General features: G+C 33.0%; 2 protein-coding genes across 3 annotated transcripts; both read right to left on the reverse strand.

Annotated features, from left to right (window-relative positions):
* Positions 1–1,547: 1,547 nt before the first annotated feature.
* Positions 1,548–6,390, reverse strand: LOC125867807 (eukaryotic translation initiation factor 2 subunit gamma-like). 2 transcript variants are annotated; one of them, XM_049548384.1, is made up of 9 exons: positions 6,319–6,390; positions 4,916–5,060; positions 4,689–4,750; positions 4,023–4,135; positions 3,844–3,946; positions 3,182–3,409; positions 2,886–3,104; positions 2,406–2,666; positions 1,548–2,167 (listed from the first exon to the last, which is right to left on the reverse strand). In XM_049548384.1, exons 2-9 carry the CDS (start codon positions 5,019–5,021, stop codon positions 1,865–1,867), a joined length of 1,395 nt encoding a protein of 464 aa, XP_049404341.1. In that variant the 5' UTR covers positions 5,022–5,060; positions 6,319–6,390; the 3' UTR covers positions 1,548–1,864. The 2 variants fall into 2 exon arrangements, with proteins under 2 accessions (XP_049404341.1, XP_049404342.1); XM_049548385.1 differs by having other exon boundaries at positions 4,916–5,039; positions 6,319–6,380.
* Positions 6,391–8,120: 1,730 nt separating this feature from the next.
* On the reverse strand, positions 8,121–9,581 carry LOC125868028 (chaperone protein dnaJ 49-like). The gene is made up of 2 exons (XM_049548617.1): positions 9,539–9,581; positions 8,121–8,954 (listed from the first exon to the last, which is right to left on the reverse strand). The coding sequence occupies exon 2, from the start codon at positions 8,907–8,909 to the stop codon at positions 8,127–8,129; it is 783 nt and encodes a 260-aa protein (XP_049404574.1). The 5' UTR covers positions 8,910–8,954; positions 9,539–9,581; the 3' UTR covers positions 8,121–8,126.
* Positions 9,582–11,846: the final 2,265 nt, after the last annotated feature.

Genomic DNA, 11,846 nt, shown 5'->3' on the forward strand with positions numbered 1-11,846 from the left:
ATAACTTTGTTTCCTTTCTTGCATACTAAACTACATTTGATGTGTGTGTATAAATACTCCCCTCCTTTAGGCATAGAGATATTCAAAAATCATGAGCAAGAAAGGACTAAGTGTAGTACTTGAAGGCGATGAGGGTTCAAAAAGAAGTACGACTTCCATTGTCCCGAACATGACAACTGAAAAGAAACCTATTTGTGGGTTTCTCGAATTTTGTTCATTCTGCAAGAAAAAGCTCTCACCTAAACAAAACATCTACATGTATATGTGAGTATTCTTCCGTTATTATTTTTTTCCACTCTTTTTCTTCACTATTTGCTTATTTAATAGTGTAATTTTTGTTATGATAGAATTTAAATCGAAGGTTAAGTATACTTTATCAAAATTTATTCATAATTGAGGACTAAAAATGTTATTAATGATATTTATATATATTTCTTAAATGGTATAGGGGTGATCAACCATTTTGTAGCGTGGAATGCAGAAGCAAGCAAATATATTTGGATGAAGAAGAAGCTACAAACACAAAGAAAAAACAGGCTGATCAAAAAGCTTCTTCATCTTCGAAGAATTCGAAATCATGCTTTAGTCCAATGTTCTTTTAGCGATATAGTATTATGTTTGCAACATTTTGTTTCGACTATTTTGTCTTGTTCCTTTTTTTTTTTTTTTTATATATATTAGTATCGTAAGGGGATTCATGATTTGAGTTTTCTGAGTTTAGATTTAGAATCCTATTATATCATGTTTAATTTACTTAGTTTTGAAGTCTATTATTCAGACTCTTTTAGATATATGAAGCATCTTTTTTCCATGGAGTAGAATCATATTTTAAATATTTTATAACACAGAGGTACAATTTGATAATAATAGGAGTAATTTTTATTTTTATTTTCTAGCCTCCAAGTGATGGGGACAATCTATTTTGATAAGCACACATTTTGTTGTGTGATTGTATTGTATTGAATTTATCTCATAGTTCTAAAGTCATTATTAATCTTTGAGCCTTAACTAAAGTAAGATTCAAATCAATGAGCCAATAAACAAGCTCGTTTTAATAGCTTAAGTGATAGTTTGACTATATGAAATCATGCAAAAATACTAAATTTGTGTAAACAACTTGGACTCGTGTCCTGATCACATGACAATAACTCATACTGATGCAACGATACTTGCATTCCTTGTGAAAGAAGCTTTTCTAAAATTTGATATAAAAAACAATCTAATGCATAAAGTAATTAGCATTAGCAGAGTTCGATGAAGGGTCATATACCTCAAGTCATCTCTTTGTGACCTATAAATCACAAGGCCAGGCCATGAAAACAACCACTAGTACTTGCATCATAACAATAACTCATACTGATGCAACGATACTTGCATCCCTTTTGAAGGAAGTTCTCAAATTTGATATACAAATAACAGTCTAATGCATAAAGCATTTTGTATTAGCAGGATTCAATGAAGGGCCATATGCCTCGAGTTATCTCTTTGTGACCTATAAATCACGAATTCAAGCCATGGAAACAACCACTAATACTTGCATTAGGGTACAACAATAACAATGTCCATTCATTAATTCAATTGGTTATATCATGATTTCAGTTACTTATTTTTCACACTTAAAAATTCCTTTGTGAATAATCAGCAATTTTTGAACTCAATAGTTCTAAATGCAATATCAGACAGAGAGAGAGACTAGTTGTGTAACTTCTTAATAACCACCTAAACTAATGAATTACAAGTTACAATCTACTTGGACAAAGAAATAAACAAAACAAAAAATGTAAGAATATAGAGTATCCAGAATTTCAAATTCTCTTGTTTGAATAGTTTTTCCTGCTGTTGAGTGACTAGTTGTGTGATTTGTTCATAAGGGGGAAGATGGAACATCAAGAGTAATACCAGCTTGGATTTCACCCCAACCGATAAGACGCCAGTGCTTCTCGATTCTCCGGCTAAGAGCAATTTTCTCCCCTTTGCTGGTACACACGGGGGACGTCAGTTGCAGTTTCGCGAAAACATTCTTGATAGCGACAACACGAGCGCCTGTTGACATAGACCCTATATTTAACATGAGGATTTCTCCCTTTGCCAACTTTGAGACTCTACCCTGCCTCTCGGAGTCCTTTGTCCTCACACCCAAAAGACGTCGTAGCAAAAAAAAATTCACCTGTGTTACAAAGGGGTATAGAAATAAAGGATACATAAGAGCACTCTAAGAGGAACCTCAGTTGGAAGGAAGATAAAAACGAGCCTATTTGATAACACAATCATAAAAAACAAAAAAATAAAAAGAGCCAGTAGTTCGAAACTTATACAAGAAAAGGTAATTGATTTAAAAATCAGTTCTTTAAGAAGAGACGTTAAAGTCTAAAAAGTCTTTGATGTGTACAAGGAAGTCATTTTACCTCTAGTTCGACGTAAACTTCAGGAAGTGACCCGACCTCCCCAAGAACCTGTCCCACCAATCGATCAGCACGTGTCAATGTTGGATCCATAGTTGTTCCAACTCCAATGAGGCCTCCAGGAACGGCAAATTGTAGTTCATTTTGCTCGGCAAACAATGATACTATTCTTGAATATATTGGAGTACATTTGATGTTGCCACTCTCATCTTTCACAACAATTCCAGGACGAATCTCAATAAGTTGATTAACCTTCAGTACACCCTGCGCAAAGAATATAATCAACATTATCTTGAACATCTTCCAATGAGATCTTCATTTCTTCATGTCTACACTCTAATAGGCCTCAGAACATGTTGAAGGGATAATCAAATTAAGATGGCCCTTCAGGCATTACTTGATTACTTGGTCAAACTAAAAGCCTAACGCTAAAGAAGCTATGAGTTGCATCATATCATTGATTGCAGAAATAGAGAAAGATACCTTCAAAATACTGCCACCAGCAACACCCCCTCTGATATCATCAACCTCAAAACCAGGTTTATTTACATCAAATGACCGGATAACAATCATATTTGGTGGTGAGATGAAATTCCTCTCAGGAATGGGAATTTTTTTCACAATATATTCACAGACGACATCGATGTTGTACTTTAATTGTGCAGATATTGGTACAACTGGGGCACCATCTGCAACAGTTCCCTGGAAAAGAATTTGAAATATGGTTTTATAATACATCCTGTGAGAGGCAAATGAATTTATACCAGTATTCCACTTACCTGAATAAATTTCTGAATTGCCTCATGCTGGTTGATAGCAACATTTTCCTGAACCAGATCAACCTTATTTTGAAGAATTATTATATGTTGGAGACGCATAATTTCTACAGCAGCTAAATGTTCAGAAGTTTGAGGTTGGGGACAGCTCTCATTGGCAGCAATTAGAAGTAAGGCGCCATCCATAATTGCGGCTCCATTAAGCATAGTAGCCATGAGAATATCATGACCCTGAAGTAAAAGATGTCATATAAAACATTGATATGTCAGGAAATTAAATGCTCAAGTACAATGATATTGTTGCAAAATGAACCTAAACAGCTGGCATAAGGCTAGATGCAGGAGAAAGTGTCTATGCCTGAGTTGTTTATCATTGATGCCATTCTTAACGTCCTAGACTTCTTTCAAATCATAGAGAAAGCTAATAGGGACTGCAAGTTAAATAAGAACAGCAAAGCTTATATGCAATGTTGAATATTCATTACAAAAGAAAAACAGTAATAATTCACAGTAAGATTTCTTCTTTGATACTTTTCTATTGTAAGGATGTATGTCATATCCATGTTCAGTAAGACAATAAAGGTTTATCTGTATAATAAAAACAGAATGCACAAGTAATATTTTAAGTAATACATACAGTAGAAAGTGGCATGTGTGGAACTTACCGGGCAATCAACAAAAGACACATGCCTCAGCAATTTCATTTTGCAGTTCTCAAAACCAGGGACGTCACACATGGGATTGTCTTCTTTTCCACTTCCATAAGCCCTGGAAAGGACTGCTGTTACAACACAAGCTACCAGATGAAGTACAAGAATGATTCTTTCTCAAATCAAGGACTCACTTGTAGCATGCAGGTCTAGGACAGCGCTCTTCTTCACATTTGTATATCTTAGCATTTGCGTATCCAAGCTTAATTGTAATATTACGCTCTAGCTCATTTTTAAAACGAACAGTCTGCAAAAATAAGGGAGCAAATTATTTGCAGTCTGACTACTTTCACCTGACACAGTAAAATAAGTAAGACTAAACAAAGTCCAGACCAAATAAGGACTTACAAACCAACATCTAAGAAATATCAATTGAGCCACATCAGATAAGACAAATCAATTCTCCAAATACCAGCTCTGTGTCATGTTGCAATAGAGGCTAATGTAACAGTAGCTTTGATTCATAACCACCATAAAAAGTAGGAGGGCGTGGAACTACTTTACTTTTTAATCATAACATAAGGAAAAGGACACAAAACTCAGAAATGCTTTCTAGTTGCTGAAGTAAATAGCAAATACCCTTAGATATCAAAAGATCAACAGAAAGAATAGTTGTTCTCACAAATACATATGTAAATACGTATCTATATTTACAGTTTACTAAGACCAACATATCATTTGGTTGTAACTCAAGAGCAACAGTTAAATAGAGGACAGTCAAATCTGACTAAAGCTTTATTAACTAGTGGCACAGATTAAACTCCATTGATAAAGGACCAGAATTTTAAACACAGACATACCTGTACACCAGATATAGCTTTTACAACTGTTGACTTCCCATGAGCCACATGGCCAATAGTACCTAGAATATGAAATTACATTTCAGTAATTCAGTGTGAGTAATTAAAGTAAACAGCTACCCTGGAGAGAGAATGGAACGAAAAAAAAAAGAGGTATATTCCATGTACGAAATAATGTAAGCACTTGTCGAATGCAAGTAATCAATAATTCTTAATTACTAGTTTACCAATGTTTATTGTTGCCTGACGAGCAATAACTTCAGGCGAAAGTGGATGTAGCTTTGTCACATCCAATTTGCTTAGATCTTGCTCCATCAATCCTTTCCGAGACATTTTGACTGATGTTCGATACTTCAGAAGCAAGTTTCAACTCTGAATTTCGGAACAAAGACAAAGAAATTCATCTTCAAAGCCATCAAGTTGAGAAACACATCAGCCTACTCAAAGCATAGGGCTACAGACAACACAGCTTAATCGCCAAAGTTATTTTGTTAATCAGAGAATGTTCAGAATGACTCTTTATTTACTTTGTTTTATTGTCAATTCCATACCAAGGAGATAGAACATTGCTGATCAAAGACCAATCTCCACCCGCCCACGCTTGATGACAGATGGATTCATCAGATAATTCTAACATCCTAGCATCTAGAATTGACATTTGTTTTTTTAATAAATGCATCACTATCACCAATTGACACTATCAGGCTGAATATATTTTTATTTTACAATAGTAGTATCCAGGTTAGCTTGCATGCACTACTCTAATACTCCACTGAGTACCTGCTACAACTCAACCCACCAGCAGTAACTATACACCAAGAATTAGGTGGATGGAAGAATTCGCTTGGACTTTTCTAAGCTAAGACTAGAATCATGTTAGTTGAATTTAAAGCCAATAAACCATAATAGTTCAGGTTTCAATAAATATGCTCAATTTGATAGGTTATACATAGCAGTGGCATATAAAGACATTATTTCTTTGTTTATAACCGTAGTGTCCGGGTCAGCTTTCGCACACCTCGATTAAATCCAACAGACCTTCCACCACCCACCACCACCACCACCAAGTATCAGATAACACTATCCACAAAGGCTATGACAGATGGGAAGAAATCACATAGTGTTTTTGTCTCTACAGAGATTCTAAAAAGAAGTTGCTAAATTTCTTTTTCTTTATTTTGATAACCACCAGCTTACGTGCACCTCAATTAACTCCACCACATACTTGTAAGCTCCTACCACCACCAAAGTTAGAACATATTGAAACAAATCAACTAGTGTTTTGTCTCTAACAGGATTTAAACCCGAGACCTCATAGTGCTCAACCCACTTCATTGACCACTACGCCGAGCAAGTTGCTAAATTTCTACCAAAACACTTCCCACATAAAAAAAAAGAAGGTAGTACACACCTTTAACAACTGTAAACATCAATATGTAAATTTTTTTCAATATTCAATACTATTACTATATTATTCAGCAAATAAGGCTTTAATTTTAAGAAATAGAAGCAAAAATAGCAACATGTTAATCCAATTAACTAAAAAATCAGCATTTTATCACTAAAAATCATTCAAAATAGGATATATGTAGAGAGAGAAAGCATGTGAGAGAAAGCTAGCAAAACATACAAATCAGCCGCCGGAGAAGTAGAACAACGAGGAGTTGGCAGCGGCAGCAGCAGAGAGGGTTTGAGAAGAATTAACGAACAAAGCAGTTAGCATTTGGGCTTTAACAATGGGCCAATAGGCCCACTAAAGTGAGTAGTTGGGCCGGTTCTAGGCCACAACCCATGGGCCAGTGGGTCAACCCAGTCCATGATAACACGTGTCTTCCTTGTAATACAGTTCATCACTTAATTGTGATTAATTAATTAGTATGTATTTTCGAATCAATTTACTCCAATCTGTATCAAATTATCTAGTATGAATTTTAAAAATCATTGTCTGAAATTGTTTGTGACTTTTGAAGTCAAAACAAAATTAATTATTTTTTTCTATTTTATCGTAATTGTTCTAGAAGATTACAAAAATATTTTAATATTGTATATTTAATAAAGAGATTATATCTTAAGACATAAATGATCATAAAGATAGTAAAAAATTTCTCCTAATTAATTTTTTCTTAAGAAGAATGTAAAAAAGAAATACGATAAATAATTTGAGACGTAGGAAGTACTACTCAACCATGAAAGCTTTTATTAATTTGGTGTAAATACTAATGGTTGTGAACAAGTTTTTTCTCGCATTATCAATGGTATTTTGTGGTTACACTAAAGAAAATTGTTACACGTTATCTACATTTTTTCTATTTCAGATGAACTTACTCGTACTTCGATTATATACCAACTAACTTTCATCAGCATTGATATCATATAATTTTGTTCACTAAAATTTGACAAGATAAAAAGTATTCATCTAATATTTTATGAAATTTCAAATGTTATTACTCCAAATTAATTCTCGAGGACAACCGATGTGCGATTCAAAATTCAGTGAATAAAGAATCGTCTCTTTACCCTTTTTCACTTAAAAGTCTGGATTTTCAATAGCAACAAATTCCATCGCGATGTGCACATAAACCATACATCACGTCATTCTGGACTAAATTCTTAAGAAGGGGCACAACTAAATCTCATTTGTTCAAAAATTATATGGTATATTTAGGTAAAAATGAAATATAATCCATAGATACAGATTGGTTAATTCTTCTTATACAAAGGGAGCATCCTTTTTTTTTCCTCGAATAATCGTGATGTTCAAATCAGCTTACACTTACTTTTGATTAAATTTACAAAATATGTGCTACACCTTCCACCAGCATAGATAACAGTCCGAGCTTATCACTTAGAATATTTGAGAAGTGTTCAATTACCACCTGAAAGTTCCATGCATCTAGTCAATAGACCTGCAAGATCATGCCTTGATCTTCAATAGAATGTTAAAAGGGCCATAAATATCGCTGTTGCTCGAACTCTTCAGAAATGTCATTGGGCGTATCTCGGATAGTCCAAAAGTAGTTCATTTTTGAAGAATACGATACAGATGAGGTAACATTTTTGAAAAGTCCGAACAACATAGCATAATATGGAGAAAGAAGATTGAATATGTTGCTTCTAACATAGACATAAATCACTAGTTCAATACATATTTTATAACTCAGTAAAATCCAAGTGTAGCAGCAAAGGTTTCTATGCAGATAGAAAGAACTTAGCTAACCTCAAGATACTTCAAAATCTCGAATTTTGGCACAGTTAGCCGTTAAACATTCTTGTTCCAGGAAAGGGCCTTACACACCGAGACACTAGCTGATCCCGTCAATAGGATCAATGGAATGTCCTTTTTGCCTATGAGCATTTGCACGAAGAAAGGAGCCTCGTACAAAGGGGTGGAAAGAAGGCTAAGGCTGACAATAGTGGCAAAAAGTCTTCTTCTCTTAGTCAAGCTCCAAAGTAAGGACGATATACAAGTAGAACAATAAACAAAAACATCACCAATTGAAGGAGAAGTACTAATTTACGCGCAACAGGACCTAACTCCACTACTCTCAGCTCAGCACCAGCAGTTCTCGTCCTGTAAACATAACTACTTCTCCTAAACACATCATCATCATGACCGAAAAATGACCTGAAAATCTCATCAGGATCAAACTCATCACCAAAACTATACTCGTGCCCCGTTCTTCTTCTCCTCACACCACTAACATTACACTCCTGACTATACAGGAATTCGTCAGCATAACTTATCTCATCATACTCTCTCCTGGAACCAACATCACTCAAACACTTAAACGCCTTTGCTACTTTCTTAAACGCGTCTTCAGAACCTGGAGCCTTGTTTTTATCAGGATGAACTTTCAACGAAATTTTTCGATATGCTTTTCTAATTTCATCAACTGAACAACTCTTCTCCAGACCAAGAATCTCATAATAGTCCTTCTTACTCTTAATTCTTCTAATCAACTCTACATGTTCCTCTCTATAATTCATCACATCCCCTGTCTCATTTTTCACACTAGCAACGTCATTTTTAACCTCGTTAGATGTACCACGAATCGATGAATCAAGATTTTCACAAGCAGATAGAAGATCATCCAATGATAAATTTTTATTAAGACGATGCGCGATTCCAATAAATTTTAGGGCTCTCTGTTTATTACCTGATGAAATTGCCTCTTTAGCAATAGTAATGCATCTTAAAGCCTCATCTTTGTTACTATCCATTGTAACATTCCGCTCATCAACTTCAATTCTATTCAATTACATGCCCTGAAATCAAAATCAAGCTCGAATTAGTTAGTAACAGAGCCAGGAATTTGAATGAGAGGATGAAAAAACTCATCAAATTCGTGCAACAAATAGATATGTATCCATAACGTTAATAATAATGCATTCAATGCTAAAAACCTTAAAGGTTGAACTCATAAAGTTTAAATTCTGGATCTGCTTCTATAACCAATTACACACCAATGATATTATGATGATTCACATTTTTTTCCCTACATTATGAGCAAAAGCCCCCTGAATTTCGATTAAAAAAGACGTAGACGGATCCAAAATTTATTGTCACTATAATTTTTTCTTCATATATATATATACATAGTTCGAGCCAAAAATTGTAGATTTGATTGAACTTGATGATAATCAATGATCCAGGGTTTTGTTTGACAATTCAAAACCATATGATAAATATATTATAATAATAAGTCAATAAATTAATCAAGAATAACATTGCACAAATATGTAATTGAAGTTTTATGGAATTGTTATCAAACAAATTTATTCGTTGATGTTTTTAAAGGAGAAAAAAATTAAAAAAAGATTATTAAAATTAATAGAAAATGTCTTTTCACCTTCAATGGAAATTGAAGCCTGATGAGCAATGGACGAGAGAGAAGATGTTGCTTGAAAAATAATAATTGATTTTTGAGAATGGAAATCTTTTACTTGTAATAGGGCACGAGTCCCAACTAAATTCGAATTCGTGGTGAAAGATGGGTTAAAAACTTAAAAGTGCTATATAATAAAGGCGATTCCATATTAAGGGCCCGAATCATAATTGTGCTAGTATAAATATGTTTTTTTGTGACTCAATTTATATAATTTTCTTTTACTTAATTTTTTATTTGATGTTGGACCTTTGAATAGGTGAAACAACCAAAAACAACTATAAAATATTGAGTGGAATTTCATAGATGAAATTTAGAGAGGGTATAATATACGTAGACCTTATATTTATCTCGTAGAGGTATATAGATTTTTTCGAATACCCTTGACGGTTAAGTGAAAGTGAAATAAAAGAAAGAGCAATGCTATTGGAAAATATTTAACAACAATTTTTTTACCGAATAAAAAAAAATATGTTTCTTGATGTAATTGAAGAAAAAGACTCATCTATAAATGAATGCATGTGCATAATGAAACTTTGTTGTCGAGAGCGGCTCAATAAATTTGATGACCTAATTTTCAATTTACTTCATAGAATCCATGCAATAATGAAATACAAAAGAACATATTTTCTCATCTATATAGGGATAATATTTTCAAACATGACAAAGTTAATTTATAGCTAGCTATTCAAAAAAATTGAGTTGAAATTAGAAAGTAAAATTGCTAGAAGCATAAACTAAGAAAATTAGAAATGAAGAAAGAAGAAAATACACTAACCAATCGAGTCTCAACTCTCAACATTGCCATTTATCAAAAATAATTCTACATGTTTGGTTCATGATAAAAAAAAATCAGACTTGCATATGAAAAATTATGTTTAAGACATAAATAAATAATAAACATGTGTTCTCCTCAAATTGAACACATAAACCAATAATAAAATATGTGTGATTTTTCAAATGCATAGTCCACCAATTTTGCGTTGAAGCTCAAGTAATTATAATACACACTTCAATTTGAGTAGTATATAAGTTTTTTAAAAATAAGAATTGATCAAGCATTGCAAGATTTTTTTATGAAAACAGAATAACAAGAACGAATAAGTAAATTAAGGATTCTATAAATCTCAAAGGCTAAAAAGCATAGTTTAAATTCAATAACTCAAAAAAAAAAAAAAAAAGCAGATAGAACAACCTTCCACAAATGTTACGTTTGATGGATATTTTACACCAGTATTTTTCATCAATGCATCTTGCTTGAAGATGCACGACAACTAATACATTGGCAAGGTGGTGATGGACGTTCACCACTAATTGAAGTGCTTCTGGTTGCCAAAGTGAGCTCCAAACATGGTAACACATTGTTACGAGTTTGCTCATATAAAGTGGGTGATTCATGACTTATAGGATCCGGAACAATGTTTAGACCTGAGACAAAGATCCTCCGATCAATCATCTCGAAAGCAATTGGAGGAGGAGGCACATGCAATTGTTGTCTCCATCTATTTTCAATAACAAAGTACTCAAATTAATATATTGATCATGAAATAAATTAAATATACTTCTAAAAGTATATGCTAAAGGATTTAATGAGAAAATAAACTTACTCATTTTGTTGGATAATAGCATTTCCATCCACAAAAGTATAAGAAAAAATGTTGCGACCATCTCGTTGAACATTATTAATGGTCATCTCATGCCACGTAAAACTATATTTTATACCACAAAAATTATATTATAAACACACTTAAATTATTCATGCACAAACATTAATTTGAAATCTTAGTTTAATCAATCAATTGTATTTGATTAAGAAAAATAGTTGAGTAATCTAGAGTTCATATGGATAGTTATAAGATATCAATATCATTGCCTAATTAATTTCTTCCTTGTACATGTGTTACTATAATTTGAGCTAAGTTTAAGAGGTACCTAAATCTTTATGCTATTACCAATATGTGTTATTAGTTCAATTTATTTCAAATACATCCTGTTTTAACATCTAATAAAGTCTAAAAGAAAAAAAAAAGCATACATAAAATTATTAGGAAAAAAAAGAGAGTAAGATTAATTACCTCATATGGCTAGCACCTCCATTATGTGCATCGTTTGTTGTATGAAGAAGGTTTATATCTCCATCTTCGCTAAATTTCAAATAGAATTTTGTTTTTTAGAATTTATAAACAATGAAAAAATTAAACGATGTATAATTTTATTGTACACAAAAAATTAAAAGATCAAAATCAATAAATATAAAATCTTTGCTAAGAAA

Source organism: Solanum stenotomum, chromosome 6 (assembly GCF_019186545.1).
Source record: "Solanum stenotomum isolate F172 chromosome 6, ASM1918654v1, whole genome shotgun sequence".
In the NCBI taxonomy this organism is placed as follows: domain Eukaryota; kingdom Viridiplantae; phylum Streptophyta; class Magnoliopsida; order Solanales; family Solanaceae; genus Solanum; species Solanum stenotomum.

Excerpts from the sequence above, each read along its gene's own strand:
- LOC125867807 (XM_049548384.1), bottom strand. The coding sequence starts at position 5,021 with ATGTCTCGGAAAGGATTGATGGAGCAAGATCTAAGCAAATTGGATGTG. Across the intron at positions 3,947-4,022 it reads CCTAGACCTGCATGCTACAA|GGCTTATGGAAGTGGAAAAG; the intron begins GTGAGTCCTTGA and ends AGTCCTTTCCAG. Across the intron at positions 3,410-3,843 it reads TGTCTTTTGTTGATTGCCCG|GGTCATGATATTCTCATGGC; the intron begins GTAAGTTCCACA and ends CTTTTACTTCAG.
- LOC125868028 (XM_049548617.1), bottom strand. The coding sequence starts at position 8,909 with ATGGATAGTAACAAAGATGAGGCTTTAAGATGCATTACTATTGCTAAA.